Source organism: Mastigoproctus giganteus, chromosome 12 (genome assembly GCF_048544385.1).
Source record: "Mastigoproctus giganteus isolate SK-2022 chromosome 12, ASM4854438v1, whole genome shotgun sequence".
NCBI classification, from domain to species: Eukaryota; Metazoa; Arthropoda; class Arachnida; order Uropygi; family Thelyphonidae; genus Mastigoproctus; species Mastigoproctus giganteus.
In genome coordinates this window covers 83,740,269-83,761,667 of record NC_143586.1, presented here as the reverse complement: position 1 = coordinate 83,761,667, position 21,399 = coordinate 83,740,269, and the positions used below count along the sequence as shown (strand labels likewise).

The window sequence follows — 21,399 nt, the reverse complement described above, 5'->3', positions numbered from 1 at the left end:
CAATGGTTCAATGCACTCACTTGCCACTTCCCTTAAGATTATAGGGTATATTCCATCGACTCCAGGGGCCTTACTGGCCTGTAGGCTCGAAAGTTTTTTCATTAAATAATCTTGCGAAATTTCAATATCTAATTACATATTTTTCAACTTCACTCGCATAATTTCCCATTGCCACAAAAGGTTTTTCTTCTGTAAATATCAATGAAAAATAACTATTGAGTTCATCTGCAATGGCAGCTGGTGTATTTAATACTATCCCCTTTCCCTTATGTCTGATCTGGTTTGTCCTGCTCTTCTTAGCATTTATATATGTGAAGAATTCCTTATTCCCCCCTCTTTGCTCTGTTTGCTAGTGATTTCTCATAAACTGCCTTTGCCTGTCGAACCTTTTCTGTGGCTCTATTACAGATCATCTTGTAGCTGTTATAGGCTTCAGTACTTTTTATTGCTCTGTAACTTTTCCATGCCACCCTTTTCTGCTCAAGTAATGTGGCAACTTCACTATTCATCCAACTTGAAACACTCCTCGTGGAGTATTTTTTTAATGGTAAATACGCATTCAAGGCATCTGTGATTAATGTTTTAAAAGCATATCACAGTTCAATTATTATTATTAGCCATATGGTATAAGAAAGCCTGAAGCTTATGCTGCACCAGGCAAAAAAAAAAAAAAATTCCCGCATTACCCTGAGAGAGAGAGAGAGAGAGAGAGAGAGAGAGTGTCAAAAGTAGAAAGGAATCATCAAGAAAGAGAAGAATGATCATATCCAACTCAGGACCCTGGGTGTGCCAAGCCCATACTCACCAGATGTGAATCCCCATCGTTCTCTGTGTGATATCTACCCAATTAATAGAGGCCATGTAGCACCTTAAGGCATCATAATTTCCTTTTCTGAAATTATAACCCATTCCTTTGCCTTTTACTACTGCTACCTCTCTCTTCATCATCCACCGTAGAACTCTGTGATCACTTCCTGCTACTGGTTCCTCCATTGTCAGCCCTGTTATGTCATCTGATTCATGGGTGATGATGAGGTCTAGTATATTCTTTTCCCTAGTACTTTCCCTGACATGTTGATACAAATAACAGTCATCTAGTTGATTTAAAAATTTTGTTCCCCATGTCGAGTTTCCTTCCCATTTTCTCCAATCAATTAGAGGCAAATTGAAATCGCCCATAATAAGACATTGACGCTTACTTGCCCATTCCATTTGCATGTAGAGGCTTTTGTCATAATTGTCACAATCACCTGGTCTGTAGATTACTCCTACTTGCATTATACCTTTTGTTTCCAACTATCTCACACCAAACAGATTCTATACTAGCACGTGAAATGATTGAATCCAGGAAAGCTATCGTCACACGCAGGCTGCTTCTGATAAGAAGCATTACCCCCATCACCCCTTCTATCTACTCGATCCTTCCTAATACATTATGCAAGCCGTACTGAAACTCATCATCCCCTATTTCCGGGTGGCACCACGTTTCCGTAAGCCCTATTATGTCCGCGTTACTTGTTTTAACCAGAAATTCGAATTCGCTCATTTTATTGACGACACTTCTAACATTATTACTATATAAACAATTAAGACTTACTGTTCTTGTATATTAACAACCCTAATGCAACCCTTGAAGTTTTTTAGGCTCTTTTCCCTGGCATTAGCTACCCACTCACTTGAAATGTTTCTGCCCCCAGAACATCTAGATAATGTCCAGTTGGGGAAACAGATAAGAACTCTTGAGGTATGTGCAAGAGTTACTTTGCCCAATATTATCAGATAAACGTGTGTCAGTATTACCCATATCCCCCCCCAACTGCTATTTAGGGGGTGGGGGATGTGGGTAATACTGACATGCATCTTTAAGGTATCCTCAATAATACTTGCAAAATTTTTGCACCACCTTTGTTTAAGTGTATCCCATCTCTACAAAACAAATTCCTTCTACCTACAAGTGTGGGTCAAGCTGAGAGAAATTTCCTCCGAAAAGCCTTGCAGAATCTTTCAAGTCTTGAGTTAATGTGTCTGCAATTCTGAGCAGTATTGCAGGCACATAGAGATTGTGGCCTAGCTCGCAGCATTTCCTCAGCATGGTCCTGCATTTTTCCAACAAATCATCAGATCGTATACGTTTAATGTCATTAGTCCCCACATGAATAATAATATTCTCTTTACCCCCCTTAAAATCTGACAATCTGTTGGTGACATCATTAATAGTTGCTCCCGGCAGACATACCCTGGTTCTACTCCACCTATCCTTATTAAAAAAAATATTTTCCGTTTCCCTGACAATAGAGTCTCCTAAAAAAACAAAGTCCTTTTGAACCACAGTAGTTTGCACTTGGTTTTTCTGTTTATATTAGAGAGGTATTAGAACCTATAGTACTTAGTACCGTGTTTGGGTTGGAGGTTGAGAAGACGAAAGAAGATATTTGTTGACATTAGATTTGAACTTCTGTAGACTGTAATTTTCAGGAAATACGTATGAAGGAAGGTTGTTCCAGAAAACGGTAGCTGAATGAATAAATGAGAAAAATGAAAAGCTGGTTCTGTGAGTTTGAAGTTGGACAGTATACAGATGTTGGCTGATGCCGGCACATGTTCGGACTGTTTTGAAAGAGAGAGTAGGAATTACAGAAGCCAATTCAGAAGAACAGTGCCCATGGAAGTATCTGTAGAAAAGGCATGCAGCAGAAACAGTACGTCTATGAGACAGCGAGTGGAGAGACTGTTAGAGATGAGTCAATTAACCTAATTGCCCTCCTCTGAATGGAATCTAGAACCCTGAGAGGGGTTTTGGGTGCACTGCCCCAGATGTGGGAACAATATTCCATAGTAGGATGGATTTGCAATTTGTACAGAGTGAACAGCTGTTTGGAAGAAAGGTAACGCTGAGAGCAAAAGAGAAAACGAAGTTTTTTAGATGCAGAGGATCTATATCACCTTCATCAATATCATTAATAAATACAAAAAACAATAATTTGCCCAGCACCGAACCCTATGGAACTCCACTAATAACATTAGCCCATGAAGAGCAGTGTCCAATGATAACCACTGTCTTCTTCTAATCGACCATCCCTTTATCCATTGCAGTAACTTGCCCTTAATACTGCATTGCTACTCCAGTTTGTAGAGCAGCCTCTTATGTGCAACGGAATCAAAAGCTTTCCTGAAATCCAAGTATACGATATCAAAATTATTCTTTGCATCTAGTTCCTTGGTCATTGCATCATAGTATCTAATCAGATTGGTCACGCAAGACTACCACTTAACAAATTCATGCTGAGACTGCACTATAATTGCAATCCTATCTAGATGATTCTGCATTATTTCTTTAATCAGTGACTTCATTATTTTCCCTGTTAATCTGTAATTACTCATGTCAACTGTTGCTCCCCCTTTGCCTAACCTCCTTTGTGACTTGAATGCAGACTAGTTTATATTTACTATAGGTTTCTGTATCAACTGATAATTTATATACATCAAAGTCTTTCTTGTTCTTATATTTATTTGCTCACAAACTTTTGATTACATCATATTTCCCACCATTTGAAATTGAAAAATTACATCTCTATAGAGCACAAAAAACAAATGCATTGTCTTTTCTCAACTTTATAATATGTGGAAGATTTTGAGTATGTCTTTTTTTGTGACTTGATTGCACACTAGTTTATATCTACCATAAGCTTCTATGTCACCTTATAATTCACATGTATTCCATGCATTTTTCTTCTGTACCAAGTTTCTCATTAGATCACCTAAATAGATATCAGATGATCTAAGCCTTGAACAGTATTTCTTGGTTGGTATGAAATGTCTACTAGCTTCTACGATTATTTCCCTGAATGTTTCCTATTCAGAATTTGTTATTTATAACATCATGAGTTTGTCCCACTGCATAAAATTTAAAAACTGTCTGAGACCACTGTGGTCTCCTTTAGGAAAGCAGAAAACCCTTTCCTTTACAATTGCATCTTTAAGTAAATATCACATCAGAATACTGTGATCACTGCCACCTAGTGATTTTTTTTATCTGCAGATTCTTAATGAAGAATCAGAGCTGATGATTATAATCAGATCAAGAATATTGCTCTCGCTTGTTGCCTCTCTAATCTGCAGCAACATGTTAATGTTGCTGCAGATAACAAAATCCAAAAAAGTCTCACTAGCGTTTGAGTGACCAACTCATAAGTTCCAGTCAATATCTGGAAAGTTAAAATTCCCCATTATAAAATATTCTGATTTTACTGGCCCACTATTTTTCTGTATAGTTGTTATTGTACTGATCATAGCCATTTGGCCTATAACACACTCCTACACTCATTTTTGTTTTCTCAGTGCTTATGTCACAACAAACTGACTGAACATTGCACTGATCACCCTTGCGAACTAGATGCACTGCCTTAGGTTTAATATGCTTCTTAACTAAGAGTATATCCCTTCTCCTTCCTGTCCTCTCCGTCTTATCTGTACACACTGTACTCCCAATATTCAAATTCTGCATCCATTATATCTGATTGACACCATGTCTTTGATATCCCCACAATGTCTCCATTTGATGACTTCACCAGCACCTATAATTCAAAGTTATTCGCTATGTTCCTAGCATTGGTGTACATGCAAGTACACATGCACCTTATTCTTACTCTTAGTTACCCTAACACAGTTCATGTTTTCCTCGTTCCAAGATGACCTAAAGCAGGCTTTGAAATCTCAGGCACCTTGCTTTCCGGGCTGCAGCATGATCCAATAGAAGCAGTGCAAGAGTCACTTTCACTTCTGCAGGCAGCTACTGTTCATTTATTAGTCTGTGTATCCTCCCAAGATAGCAATTTTCTGACCCCTCCAACACTGCCTGGATAGCATCAGCAAATATTCTTGCACCCCTTCTATTTAAGTGTATCCCATTCCTGTAAAAACAGTCCCTCCTGTTAACAAGCACAGACCATGCAGAGAAAAATTCCAGGGCCAAATTGATTGACAAGGCTCTCATCATGTACTCCCTCTTATCGTGTCTGGACAGAATTGCAGACACTTTCAAATTTAACTCTAACTCATGACCTTTTTCTCAATATTGCTCTGTAATTGTTAAATCTGGAAATCATCCATTCAAAATGTTAAAACTCTTAGAAGTACAGATTTTGACACCGACCATGAACTGCTAGCAGCAACAATTAAATGGAAATTTAAAAATACAAAGCCAAAGAACAATAGAGCAACATTAAATATATCACGATTTGAAGAAGATAAAATAAAGGAAATTTATGGGAAAACACTACAAGGAAAATTAAAAGATATAAACTATTCATTATCTGTGGAAAATATATGGGAGAAAACCAAACAAATGACTAAAGATGCAGCCCTAGAAACCTAGGGAACAAAACGAAAACCAAATAATCCTTGGATTACAGCAGAAATTTTAGATGTATGGATGGAAAAAAAGACAAATGAAAAACCTCCTAAACAAAGAAAATAGTCAAGATAAAAGGGAAAAATATAAAGCCCTAAAAAACAAAATAGACAACCTATGTAAAGCTGCTAAAAGGAAATGGTTGGAAGACAAAGCAAAGCAGTGCGAAGAGGAAAATAAACAACACAACTCTAAAACAACTTACCGGGTTATAAAGGAACTCTCTAAAATATACACCCCGAAAACACTGACAATGAAAGAAAAATTAAAATAATATAAAAACAGGAAACATGCAAGAAATTAAAAAAATATGGAAAGAATATTACCAAACCCTGTTCAAAGGGGAAGGAAAAATACTCTTGCCTTAGATAATGGAAGAGATAAAGCACCCTCGATAACAAAAGAAGAAGTTCAGAAAGCAATTAGCCAAATGAAGAATGACAAGGCACCCGGAAATGATGGTATCCAAGCAGAACTATGGAAATTCGGACGTGATGCAATGTTAAAACACCTTGCACAATTGTTTAATCTAATTTTATTTACAGGTGATATACCAGAAGACTAGAAAAGTGGAATAATAGTACCTATACACAAAAAAGGAGATAAAGAAAATTGTCAGAATCATACACCCATTAACCTTTTAAACCATATATATAAAATATTGATAAGGATCTTACAAAATAGGATATTTAAAACATATAAAGAAACAATAGGGGAAGAACAAGCAGGATTTAGAAAAGGCAGATCAAAATTGACCAAATATTCACACTAAACATCATTGCAGAAAAATAAGAAGAAACCTCTTTATCTGTGCTTCATCGATTTCAAGCAGGCATTTGACTCTGTAAACAGAGAAAATTTAATGAAGCAACTACAAAAATACAAGAGCAATAGTAAAATTCAACAACCTTAAAACAGAGAAATTTGAAATATAGAAAGGAGTCATGCAGAGATGCCCTTTATCCTCATATCTATTTAATATCTACCTAGAAGAACTAATGAAATCAATTGAAGAAAAAAGAGGCACAATAATAAATGGAAAAAATATAAACCACAAAAAATATGCAGATGATATTGTGATTTTAACAGAAACCAAAGAACAACTAAAAGAAATATTAACAAACATCGATAAAGCAAGCAACAATTATGGAATTAATATTAATATAAATAAAACCAAAGTAATGCAAATCGGAAAAAACATAGAAGACATAAACATCCAAAATCAACAAATAGAACAAGTACAAAAATTTGTATACCTGAGCTCTCTAAGAACTAGAAACCTAAGTAATATTGACCAAATTAATCGCAGATCGAACATCAGATGGACAAACATGAACAAACTCAAAAACATATGGAAGAGCAATAAAATCTCAAATAGTCTAAAAATTAAACTATATGAAACTGTCATCATGCCCACAGCAACTTATGGATCAGAGAATTGGAGAATAAACAAGAAAGAAAGGCAAAAAATAATGGCATTTGAAATGAGATGTCTAAGGAAAATCAATAAAACAAATTGGAGAGAACATAAAACTAATGAACAAGTAAGGAGAGATCAAAATTTTGAATGCAGAATAATAGAGCAGATCTACAAAAAATGACTTCAGTGGTTTGGACATGTGAATCGGATGAAACAACACAGGCTGCCTAATGTAGTACCGACAGGAAGAATTGGAGATAAGAGACCACCAGGAAGACACAAAGGAGAATGGCTCCAATGCATAAAGGAAACCACAGGCTTTTAGAGTTATCAACAAATGATGCAAGATTCAAGAGACCAACAACAGTGGAGGACAATATCTAAATAGGGATCAAACCAGTGTCAAACGGAAGAGTAGAATGACGAATGATAATTGTTAAATAAGTACTCAGATCGCCTACTCTTAATTAATGCCATTAGTGTTAATATGTACAAGAATATCACCTTCTGTTCCCTCAAAAGATGATATCTGCTTTACAACATTATCAACTTTTGCTCTTGGCAGATCTAGCCTGGTTTTATTCCACCTATTCTTTTTGCACAAAATATTTCCTGTTTCTATAACAACAGCTACATCCTGTGGAACCAGCACATTCTGCCTTGAGAGTTGCTGCTGTTTTCCCTGATGCACAAGTGCAAGCTCTGGCATTGAAGTGGGCCCCCAATTTAATTCCTTTGAGGACATCCACCTTGAAGGAATAAATGCTCATCAGAATGTCGAGTTGATGCCTAAAATCCTCACACTCTTTACATCGAACACATACAAAGACATCCCCTTGGCTGTCTGTTTGTGTATTCCAGAGAGACCTGCAAACAACAAAAAAGTAGTACAGTTCATAAAGATGTGACTCGGAGCACAACTGCTTCTATCAGTTTTTCCCTGAGCCACAGCAATCCCGCCACTTTGCACCCTTTGCTGCTCTGGTCTGAGGCACAATTTCGGTTCAAATTCGATTTAATTGAGAATACTACATTAAATTAATATACTTAAATGCAATAATAACACTATGCACTGGTTAGACAGAAATGATATATATTATGATAACGACTTTGTTATCCAGTCTATGTTGTATGTAGTAGTAGTAGTAGTAATGGAGGCAAGTGATGCAACAAAGAAAGTGTATGAGCTTATGTAGCATTATCCAAAAGAAAAAAAAAAAACATCAATTTTGCACATCCATTCCTCTAAAAGTTTGTCCAATTCTTCCTTGAATCTATTTAAGTTATCAACTTCCACAACAACACATGGAAGTTTGTTCCAGCAATTAACCACTCACTGGCTAAAAAGCAAATTTCTGCACATCTATTCTACAACTGCCTTTTCTCAATTTGAATTTATGCCCCCCCCACAGGTTTGTAATCTGAGCAAGCAGAAGAAACCCATCAGAATCAGCTGATAAAACCATTCAAGGCCTTATATACCTCAATCAGATAGCCTTGCAGGTGCCCAGTCTACAGCTGCTCCAATTTGCAGGACTTAAGTCTTTCTTGGTAAGAGGACCCTTTTTTTCCCCTCTCCAATCTTGTTGCTCTTCTCTGTACAGGCTCAAGCAACTCTACATCATTCCTAAAATGAGGCCTCCAGACCTGTACGAGTACTCAAGGCGCGGTCTGACCATTGCCTTATACAGAGGGACAATCACCTCCTTCTCCCTGCTAGCAAAATTCCTATATATCATTGACAAAACCCTATGACCTGCCATGGCAGCCTGTCTATATTGCTCAGAAAACTTCATATCTGACTGCACAATTACACCCAGATCTTTTTCATTTTCTATAACCCTAAGTGCAGTGCCACATAGTTGGTATGTTTCTCTGGGGTTATTTCTACCCATATGCAGTACTTTAGCATTTGCCACTTCTCAGCCCATCTGCCCAATATTTCTAGATCCAGTTGCAGTAGAACACTGCTAGTTATTAACAACCCTGCCAACATTTGTATCACCTGATATAACTTCATCAAATTATTGATAAATATACAAAACAACAGTGGGCCCAATACCGAACCCTGGCAGACTCCACTAATAACATTAGTCCACGAAGAGCAGCATCTCCATTGATTACCACTTTCTGTCTTCTCCCACTCAACCACCCTTTTATCCATTGCAGCAACTTATCCTTAATACCATATTGCTCCAATTTGTACAGTAGTCTTCCATGCACAAATCAAGTATATGATATCAAAATTATTTTTTGCATCCTTTGTAACCAGTTCATAGTATCCAATCAAATTTTTCAGACAAGACTTTCCCTTGACAAACCCATGCTGTGTCTGAATTATTACTGCAATCTTGTCTAGAAGATCCTACAATGCATCTTTAAGCAGTGACTCCATTATTTTCTCCAGAACGGAAGTTAAACTAACTGGTCTAAAATTACCTGTCACCCTTAGATATATTTGCACATCTCTAGTCCAATGGAACTTCCCCTGAGTCCAGGGATGCTGTCATAATTATGGCTAATGTTTTGCTTACTTCCTTTGCCGCCTCCTTTAATATAACTGGATAGATCCCATCCACCCCAGGTGCCTTTCTTATGTTTAACTTCAACAATTTCTTCTCCACTTTGCTCTCAGTTATTACAAAATCATTAAGAACCCTGTTACAGTGTGATAAACGTATGATATTTTCCTCCCTTAATAACTCCTCATGTGTGAATATAGAGGCAAAATACTCATTCAGATTATCAGCTATCTGAGCAGAATCATCAACAGTTGAACCATCGTAACAAGTGGACCAATCTGATTCATTCCCTTCTTTCTAGAGTTTAGTCCTTGCTGTTTTTCTTAGCATTCTTTGCCAAAGATTTCTCATAATCTGCCTTCACTTGCCTAACCTCCTTTGTGACTTAATTACAGACTAGCTTATATCTGCCATAGGCTTCTATGTCACTTGATAATTTATATGCATCCCATGCATTTTCCTTCTCTGCTACGAGTCTCATTAGTTCATCTGAGATTCATTTAGGCCTAAACAATATTTCTTAATCGGTATGAAAAGCCTAGTAGCTTCCACGATTAGTTCCTTGAATGCTTAACACTTAGAATTTACTGTTGGTAACATCATCAGTTGGTTCCACTGTACAGAATTTAAAAACTGTCTGAGACCAGTATAATCACATTTACAGAAGCAAAAACCCTTCCCTTTCCCCCTGATAGTAATTATATCTTTAAGTAAATCCCACATCAGTACACTGTAATCACTGCTACCTAGTGGTTCCTTTATCTGAAAATTCTTAATGCATGAATAATTACTGCTGATAACCAGATCAAGGGTATCCCACTCTCTGGTTGCCTCTCAAACATGCTGCTGCACAAAATGATCATCCAATAAATCCACAAAAGTGTTGCTAGTGTGTGAGTGACCAAACCCCAAGTTCCAATATCTGGGAAGTTAAATCCCCCATTATAACACAATCCGATTTACTTTTTTTTTTTGTTAGTTGTTGGTGCATTGGCTTCTGTGGCCATAATGCACCTCCCAAGGTTTTTGCGCAACTCTGATCCAAGCCAGAGGCGGGATTCAAACCCGTGACCTTTGGGTTGCCAGGCAGGCACTTTACCCACATGGCTAGCCCGGTCGGCTCCAATTTACTGGTTCATTCTATTTTTCACTGTACTAAATATAGTCATTAGTCAAAAATCTAATTTTTGCTTTCCCAGTTCTTATGGCACACCAAACTGACTCAGCATTGCACTGTCCATCTATGTTAACCGGATGCACTTCCTTATATTTTAAGTTTTTCTTAATTAACAGCATAACCCCTCCAGCTTTCTTATCCTGTCTATGCTTTCTGCACTGTTTATATCTGTGTGACACCATGTCTCTGATATCCTAGCAATATCTGCCTTTGATGTCTCAACCAGTACCTCAAATTTATTTACTATACTCCTAGCATTGGTGTACATGCAGGTATACACGAACCTGTTCTTACTTTTAGTTCCCCTAACACAGCTCATATATTTACTTGTTTCACGATGGCTCCCAGAAGTTGATAAAATCCTAGCAACTTGCTTTCCAGGCTTGTGCTCATTCCAATAGAAGTAGTGCAAGAATCACTTCCACTTCTGCCTGTGGATACTGTGAATCTCCCCAAAAAGCTAACAGTTTTCCGACCCACCTAAGACTGCCTCGATAGCATCAGCAAACACTCTTGCACCCCTTATATTTAAGTGTATCATATTCCTGCAGAAGTAGTCTCTCCTGTTAATAAGCACTGACCATGCTGAGAAACATTCTACCGCATGAGCCTTGCACAATCCCTCCAGGGACAAATTTATTGACAAGTCTCTCATCATATACTCCCTTCTATTGTATTTGGACAGAATTGCAAACACTTTCAAATTTAACCCTTACTCATGACTTTTTTTTCAGCATTTACCTGTACTTGTTAAGTAAATTTGGAGATCTACTCTTAATGTCAGTAGTGCCAACTAGTACAACAATATCATCATTTAAATTATATGTAGTATATGTAATAGTAATATTAATCTTGGCATGTAATACAAGAAAGCAAGCATATGAGCTTATGTAGCATCAGCCAAAGGAAAAAAAAAAAAAAAAATTCACACAACCATTCCCTCTAAATGTTTGTCCAGTTTCTTCCTAAATTTATTTAACCTATCAACTTCCACAACAACAGATGGAAGTTTGTTCCAGCAATTAACCACTCGCTGGCTAAATGCAAATTTCCGCACATCTATTCTACAGCTGTCTTTCCTCAATTTCCCCTTAGGTTCGTAATCTGAACAAGTGGAAGAATCCCATCAGAATTCAGCATGCTCAACCCATTCAAGGCCTTATACCTCGCAGGTGCCTATCTCCAGTCGCAGTAATTAGCAGAACTTAAGACTCTCTTGGTATGATGATCCCCTCATTCCCCCTCATCAAATCTTGTTGCCCTTCTCTGTACATGCTCAAGTAAATCTACATCCTTCCTAAATGAGGCCTCCAGACCTGTATGCAGTACTCAAGGCGTGGCCTGGCAGATGGCCTTATACAGATGGACAATCACCTCCTTTTCCTGCTAGCAAAATTCCTATATATCACTGACAAAACCTCATGACCTGCTCTTGCAGCCTGTCTGCATTGTTCAGAAAACTTCATATCTGACAGCACAATTACTTCCAGGTCTTTTTCATTTTTTACCGCCCTAAGTATAGTACCACACAGTTGGTACGTTCCTCTGGGGTTACTTTGCATTTGTCAATGTTAAACTTCAGTTGCCACTTCTCAGCCCATCTTCCCAAATTTTCTAGATCCTGTTGCAGTAGCACACTGTCATTACTGTCATTAACAACCCTGCCATATATGTAGTATATGTATTAACATATACTACATATATGCTATATCACTACATTTGTAAAGTTAAAAGTTAATTATAATAGATAATTTTATTATCTATTAATGCCAACCTACTTAATTTGAACTTTCATGATAGTTGTTTAATACAATTAAGACATAAGAATTCCTCTACCATGCACTACAGTACAAAGTACAAATGACAAAAGTGGATGTAAATCACTGATAGAAAAGTTCTATATATATTAAGATGTAACTTAAAAAAATCCTAGCTAAATTTAAAAATAAACTAACTAAAGAATGTGAGTAGAAATAGGTCTATAAAACAGCAAAATTTTCAAGAACTTATCCATTATTTCAAGAGCTCAAAATTTGACTTCTCAGTTCATACTCTCAAACCAGAAAATAATTTTGTCTGTGCATTACACTCAGAATAAACATGAACTTTATTTACTTTGACTATTAAGGTGTTGACAAAATATGACTTGGTACTTAACTTTTGAAAAGTAATATACCTTATATGGAAAAGCTAAAGTAACTTACCTTTTTCTCTTGTTCTTCCTTTTCCCACTGAGCTGTTTCTCTAATTGTCTGTTGTTCCTATAAAAAAATGAGAAAACTGAAAATATTTTCAGCATGTTGAAACTTTGATTTCTTCTGTTTTTCTGCTACAGAAGCAAAACAGAATTTTTATATACTCTTACAGAAAATAGATTAGAGTGAGAAAAATATGAAGGTGGCCAACATTACTATAGATCAATGTTAAACAGTCATTCTCATGGAGCACAATTCATTTAGAAAAAATATTTAATCACTGTTATTATATAATGGTATTTAAATGGGTGATAAACAAATTTCACTCTTAAAGTAGCAACTCATAAGGTAAGCCTTGGACTGTCAATCTTAGTTTCAATCTCAAAACAAATTGATTTTGACGACTGATGCAAATAGTGGCTGTTTTCAAGAATCAAAGCATGCACAAAATATGAGATAATAATTTGAAGTCCTCAGAAAAATCCATAGCTGCCAACTTTTGAAAAGCTGAAGGTCGGGTAACTATAAGCAGTAGGAAAGCAGATTTTACAAGTCCATACTACAGTAGAAATTAAATTTAAAACAACATACAGGTAACTCTTGTATAACATGGTAGGTGTTTGTTTCCTACAAAATCTCGTGTAATGCGAAACTGTGTTATACAGGACTAAGAACCAGTACAAAAAGGGGGGGGGGGGTTACATTCCAAAAGCTAACAAAAATATGCCATTTTTTTTATAACTATCAGAAACTTAATTTTTATAATAATAGTAACTTAAATAGTAATAACTGAACAAACGTTTTACCTTACAAAAAAAAAATGTATATGTGAGATAATATATGTTCATTTAATTTTCTTTCTCTTCATTGTTGCTAAGCACAATCTCTTCTGCAGCATCTAGATTTCGTGTATTACCTTCTGCTCCCTTTAAAAGTCACAAACTCCACTCTTCGAAGTCACAATTATTTTTTATGGTCTCAAACAAGCACAAGTTCAATAGCTCAGAACCCAGGGATCTCCCAACAAAACACAGTGGACCCGTGCTTTAAATGATATGTGAAAAATCAGAAGAATATTTTCCAGTTAGCAAAATAAAAATAAATTTATGCTTATGTACACAGCTTAATTAATATGTACATACTAACTGATATTTCTGTTAGCTGACTTTTTTTGGTTGTAAAATTTAAAACAGTAAAAATGATAAGCAATTAATAACAAAGTACAGGTAATGAGTTAGTGAAAATTTATTTATTTTTTATATGATTGAATATTTCATAATAAAGTGAAAACCCACAGAATTCCAGTTATCAGTACTATAACATATGCAAGAAGATCGAGTTTACTACCCGTTTATAATTGATTACACTAACAGAAAAGACCAATAAACTGGAAACTGCAAACTGTTTTTATTTTTATATTTTTTAATTTTATGGTAGTGACCTCCAGAAATGTGCTTTAGAAAAATAACACGAAGGCGATAACAACTAGCAAGTCAATAGCAGGGATTCATTAAAAGGAATGGAAACATTGAAAATTACATCTGACATAATAGCAGGGTTTTCCCAGGACAAAAGCTCAAAAATACCATGTTACACGAGATTTCCAGCAATTCTCAAACTGTGTTAGAGTGAAACCTTGTTGTAGAAGTAACGTGTTGCGTGAGGATTGCCGCAATTTATCAATCATGTTAGAGCAAAACCGTGTTTTAGAAGTACCGTGTTATCAGGGGTTGCTTGTATATATTTTATATTAAAATAGTCTTATGATTGTTTACCAGTTGAGTACGCTTTTCAACATTAGCATACCCATGATTTTTCTGCCCGTAGATTTCTGCTTTGATTGCATGACAGACATCAACTGATTATGATTGTTTCACAAAAGATACTATTGCAGATTGCTCTCTTCAGATATACTGAGTCAAAGTTTTGTTTATAACAAAACTTTGACTCAGTATATCTGAAGGGAACTGGACATATGATCATGTGTCTAGCCTTGACTTGTCAAGAGCTTTTCCAAAATTTCATTAGAAAGAGAAACACTGAACTGAGATTTTGTACTTTTAACCTGGTTAAATATTCACCCATACTCAAGCACGATATGACTTGATATAATTTGTTATACCTCAAGCTTTCTTGTGTATTTGACAGTTCTACAACTACATCAGTTTTTCTGTTTTTATTATTATGAAAGAACTGTTACTGCAAAATATATATTTCTGTAGTTTTTGAGTTAGAAAGCATTTTTTTTTTTTTGCTCTCCACAAAATCGATTAATTTTCATTTGGTTCAAAAACTTTTTCGCCAGATAGCACTATTGGATGATGAACTGGCTCCTCAAATATGATAGCATTGATGGCACATCATTAGTAGACTGGTGATAACAATTTTTTTACTGCAAGTATAAAACACTTACAGCAAAGTTTGCTGCAAATGTTGTGGCATACTGTTGATCAGTTAGTCATCATCCAACAAACTGTTTTAACTTGAATGACATATGTATCTGTACTCATCTCTTATTGGTCAGTTAAATTTGTGACTGGCAGAGAAGGCTGCTTTTATTAATTTATTGAGTGGGGCAGACGGCATTTTGGCTTGTTTTTTAGACTATATCAAAAAAGTGAATTAGAGGAGCAGCCTTCCCATCCCGTTCGTTTATTTTCTTTGAAAACAAACCTTTAATAATCTTATTAAACTTTATTGTTTTCTAAATTGAAAGAAAGAGAGTACCAAACCCCTGACATGTCACATTGTTGCAATTTTAATGTAAAATGTACAGAATGAATACAGAAAAACTATATTATTGCAAAAAGATGAAGAAAATTTATGTTATGAAGTGATCATGAGATGGAGAAATAGTCAAATTCAGTTCAAAAAAGAAATTCTCTAACATAAATCCAGAGAGTTAGCAGCTATGCAAGCATAATGTATGTTTAGAATAATGGTAATATTTTATATTTCTGAAAGCACACACATATACAGAGGCATCAACATATTGGCATTAGTTGAGGCATATGATGCAAGACAGCAAGATTATGCAGTTATGAATCTACCTGCCATCATTCAAAAAAAAAAAAAAAAACACATTCCCATTTCACCCATCCAGTCACTCCAAATGTTTGCCTAGTTCAGACTTAAATTTATTTTAGCTATCAACTTCCTCAACAACAGATGGAAATCTGTTCCAGCAATCAACTACCCGCTGGCTAAGGGCAAACTTCCACACATCTCTTCTATAACCGTCCTCAATTTGAATCTATGCCCCCTCAGGTTCTTAATCTGAGCAAGCGGAAGTATCCAGTCAGCATTGAGCCTGCTCGAACCATTCAAGGCCTTATACACCTCGCTGGTGCCTAGTCTCCAGATCCTACAACTTGACACCTTAAGCCTTTCTTCATAAGCACACCCCTTTGTTCCTCTCACCAGTTGCCCTTCCATGTACCCATTCTAGCAACTCTACATCCTTCCTAAAATGAGGCCTCCACACCTGCATACAGTCCTCAAGGTGCCTGACCATTGCCTTATACGAAGGGATAATCACCTCCTTGTCTCTGCTAGCAAAATTCCTATATATCATTGACAAAACTCCATGACCTGCTCTAGCAGCCTGTCTGCTAGAGCAGGTCATGGAGGTCATTGCTCAGAGAACTTCATATCTGACTGCAAGATTACTCCTAGGTCTTTTTCATTCTCCACCTCCCTCAGTGTAGTACCACACAATTAGTACGTTTCTCTTGGGTTACTGCTATCCATATGGAGTATTTTGCATTTGTCAATGCTAAACTTTAGTTGCCACTTCTCAGCTCATCTGCCTACCTTTTCTAGAACTTGTTGCAGTAGCATACTGTCTTTACTGTCATTAACAACCCTGCCAATCTTTGTATCATCTGCAAACTTGGACATTAAGCCTGATATACCTTCATCAATATCATTGATAAATACACAAAACAACAATGGGCCCAGCACCAAACTCTGGAGGACTCCGCTAATAACATTAGTCCACGTAGAGCAGTGTCTGTTTATTACCACTCTCTGCCATCTCCCACTCAACCATCCCTTTATCCATTGCAGTAACTTGCCCTTAATGCCATACAGCTCCAATTTGAACAGTATTCTTCCATGTGCAGAAGAATAAAAAAGCTTTCCTGAAAATCCAAGTATATGATATCAAAATTATTTTTTGCATCCAATTCCTTCATGACCACATCATAGTATCCAATCAAATTGGTCAGATCAAAATTTCCCTTAACAAACCCATGCTGTGTCTGAGCTATTACTGCTGTCTTGTCTAGGTGAACCTATATCACTTCTTTAATCGTTACTCCATTATTTTCCCCCTGGGAACAGAAGTTAAACTAACAGGTCTATAATTATTTGTGTCACCCTTTGAACCCCCTTTGTGAATTGAGGATACATTTACACATCTCCAGTCCATGGGGACTTGACTTCCCCTGACTCTAAGGATGCTCTCATAATTATGGCTAAGGGTTTGCTTACTTCCACTACTGCCTCCTTCATTACAACTGGATACATTCCATTTGCCCCAGATGCCTTTTTTATGTTTAACTTCAACAATTTCTCCTCCACTTTGCTCTCAATGATTACAAAATCACTTAGCTTCCTGTTAGCATTAACATTAGTAGAGACATGATGCAAGAAAGCAAGCTTATATAGCATAAGCAAAAAAAAAAAAAAAAAAAAAAACCACTCCCATTTCACCCCTCCGTTTGTTCCAAATACCTGTCCAGCTCAACCTTAAATTTATTTAGGCTATCAACTTCCACAACAAAGGAAGGAAGTCTGTTCCACCAACCAACTACCCACTGGCTAAAGGCAAAACTTTGGCACATCTATCTTACATCTGTCTTTCCTCAATTTGAATTTATGGCATCTCAGGTGATTATTCTGAGCAAGAGGAAGAATCCCATCAGCACTGAGCATGCTCAAACCATTCAAGGCATTTGAAACCATTCAAACCATTTATACACCTCAATCAGATCACCTCGCAGGTGCCTAGTCTCCAGACACTGTAATTTGGAAAACTTAAGCCTTTCTTCGTAAGAGCAACCCTTTGTTCCATGCATTAATCTTGTTGCTCTTCTCTGTACTCATTCCAATAGCTCTACATCCTTCTCAAAATGAGGCCTCCAGACCTGTATAATGCAATGGCTGACCACTGCATTATACAAGGGGATAATCACCTCCTTATCTCTGCTAAAAAAATTCCTGTATATCACTGACAAGACACTATGAGCTACTCTTGCAGACCGTCTGCACTCCTGAGAGAAAACTTCATATCTGCCTGCACAATTAGCCCCAGGTCCTTTTCGTTCTCTACCACTGCCAGTGTAGTACCACAGAGTTGATACATTACTCTGGGGTTACTGCTTCCCATATGTAGTACCTTACATTTGTCAATGTTAAACTTCATTTGCCACCTCTCAGCCCATCTGCTCAACTTTTCTAGATCCTGTTGCAGCATTGTACTGTAATTAGTGTCCTTAACGACCCTGCCAACCTTCGTATCGTCTGCAAACTTGGACACTAAGCTTGATATACCATCATCAATATCATTTATAAATACAGAAAATAACAATGGACCCAACACTGAACAGTGATGGACTCCACTAATAACATTAGTCCACGATGAGCAGTGTCCATTGATTACCAATCTGTCTTCTTCTACTCAACCATCCCTTTATCCATAGCAGCAATTTGCCTCCAATGCCACACTGCTCCAATTTGTTTAGGAGTCTTCCATGTGCAACAGTATTAAAAGCCTTTCTAAGATCCAAATATACGATATCAAAGTTATTTCCTGCATCCAGTTCCTTTGTGACCACATCATAGTATCCAATCAAATTGGTCAGGCAAGACTTTCCCTTAACAAAACCATGCTGTGTCTGAGCTATAACTGAGGACTTGTCTAGATGATCCTGCAGTGCTTTTTAACCAGTGCCTCCATTAATTTTCCTGGAACAGAAGTTAAACTAACAGGTGTATAATTAATTGTGTCTCCTTTTGGTCCTCCTTTGTGAATTGGGGTCACATTTGCACATCTCCAGTCCATGGGTACCTCCTCTGTGTCCAAAGAAGCTCTCATAATTATGGCTAAGGGTTTGCTTACTTCCTTTGCTGCCTCCTTTAATACAACTGGATAGATCTCATCCACCCCGGGTGCCTTTTTTATGTTTATCTTCAACAATTTCTCCTCCACTTTCCTGTCAGTTATTACAAAATCATCTAGCTCACTGTAAGAGTTTAACACACCTCTGGCATTCCCCTCACTGAATAACTCCTCATTTGTGAATGTGGATGCAAAATATTCATTTAGTTTGTTAGCCACCTGAGCAGGATCATCAACGGTTGAACCCTCAATATCCAGTGGACCAATCTGATTCATCCTTTCCTTCTAGAGTTTACTTAAAAGATCTCTTTGCATCCTTTGCCAAAGATTTCTCATAATCTGCCTTTGCCTGCCTAATCTCCTCTGTGACTTGGTTACAGACCAGCTTATATCGATCATAGGCTTCCATGTCACCCATTTATTTATATGTATTCCATGCATTTTTCTTCTCTGCAATATGTCTCATTACTTCATCTGACATCCATTTAGGCCTAAACTTTGACCAATATTTCTTAGTTGGTATGTAAACCTAGTAGCTTCCAAGATAAATTCTTTGAATGCTTCTCATTTTGAATTTGCTGTTGGTAACATCATCAGTTGGTCTCACCGTACAGAATTTAAATACTGTCTCATACCTCCGTATCGCCTTTACCAAAGCAAAAACCTTTACCCTTGATGGTAGTTATCTCTTTGAGTAAATCCATCTTCAGCACATTGTGATCACTGCCACCTAGTGGTTCTTTTATCTGCAGATTCTTAATGCATGAAGAATCGCTACTGGTAATCAGATCAAGGGTATTATTCCCTCTAGTTGCCTCCCGAACATGCTGATGTAGAAAACAATCATCCAATAAAACCACAAAAGCCTTGCTAGTGTGTGAGTGACCAACCCACAAATTCCAGTCAATATCTGGGAAATTAAAATTCCCCATTATAAGACTCTCTGATTTACTGGCCCACTATTTCCCTGTTCAGTTTCTTATTATACTCATCAGAATCATTAGGCCTATAACATACTCCTACTCTCATTTTCCCTTTCCCAGTCACACTTATGTCACACCAAACAGCAGGGCCTCTCAGAGGAATTTTATCAGGAGGTACAAAGTTTCTTTCGGGCTCTCTTCCCTTCTCCATTAGTTATCCTGTTTTTATCCACCATGGTTTTATGCCATGAGCTGTACCCTGTAAGGTCAAGAAGGGTATGGGAGATGAGAGAGAGGGGTGGAATGGAGCACTCTGTTGATTTTCTGCATTTGAGGCCTTATCCTCCTATACTCCCTCCATGATAAATAAAATAAAATAAAAGGATCAGAGAGAAGAAAGCACATTTGATTTGAACATCTTTGTTTATGCTACAATACAGATGGAGAAAGAATTCACATTGAAACCCTTTTATATTGCAATGCAGATCAGATCAGAAGACAATTATTAGTAAAAAGTTAAAAAAAAAAAAAAAAAAGGTAGATAGGCTTAGTATTTATTTAAAAATAAGAGCTTTCCTAGCCTTTTTTTGTGAAAAATTTTGAACCACAGCATGATGATTAATTGTTCTGGCAATGTTTGATTCAATACTTAGCCTAGCCAAATCCACAAGACATTCCTGAGACATTGTAGACCTTAAATAATTCTTAATAAGCTTGAGTTTGCTAAATGACCTCTCTGCAGAAGGTACTGTTGCTGGAATTGTTGAAGTTAAACATAAGAAAGGCACCTGGGGTGGATGGGATCTATCCAGTTATTTTAAAGGAGGCGGCAAAGCAACTAAGCAAACCCTTAGCCATAATTATGAGAGCATCCTTGGACTCAGGGGAGGTTCCCACGGACTGGAGATGTGCAAATGTGTCCCCAATTCACAAAGGTGGATCGAAGGGTGACACGAGTAATTACAGACCAGTTAGTTTAACTTCTGTTCCGGGTAAAATAATGGAGTCGCTGGTTAAAGATGCATTGCAGGATCATCTAGACAAGACTGCAGCAATAATTCAAACACAGCATGGGTTTGTTAAGGGAAAGTCTTGTCTGACAAATTTGATTGGTTATTATGATGTGGTCACAAAGGAACTGGATGCAAAAAATAATTTTGATATCATATACTTGGATTTCAGGAAAGCTTTTGACACTGTTGCGCATGGAAGACTACTGTACAAATTGGAGCAGAATGGTATTAAGGGTAAGTTGCTACAATGGATAAAAGGATGGTTAAGTGGGAGAAGACTGAGGGTGGTAATCAATGGGTGCTGCTCTTCGTGGACTAATGTTATTAGTGGAGTCCCACAGGGTTCGGTGTTGGGTCCACTGTTGTTTTGTGTATTTATCAATGATATTGATGAAGGTATATCAGGCTTAATGTCGAAGTTTGCAGATGATACAAAGGTTGGCAGGGTTGTTAATGACAGTAATGGCAGTGTGCTACTGCAACAGGATCTAGATAATTTGGGCAGATGGGCTAAGAAGTGGCAACTGAAATTCGACCTTGACAAATGCAAAGTACTGCATATGGGTAGAAGTAACCCCAGAGAAACGTACCAACTGTGTGGTACTACACTTAAGG

The 21,399-nt window shown here is 37.1% G+C and overlaps 1 protein-coding gene across 7 annotated transcripts in view; it reads right to left on the bottom strand.

Annotated features, from left to right (window-relative positions):
* scrib (scribble planar cell polarity protein) overlaps positions 1-21,399 on the bottom strand; it is a 1,177,936-nt gene that overhangs the window by 364,943 nt on the left and 791,594 nt on the right. For all 7 annotated transcript variants that reach the window (XM_090386364.1, XM_090386369.1, XM_090386366.1 and 4 more), the window contains one exon: positions 12,734-12,790. In XM_090386364.1, coding sequence (XP_090242490.1) covers positions 12,734-12,790 — 57 coding nt within the window. The remainder of the gene's footprint in view (positions 1-12,733; positions 12,791-21,399) is intronic.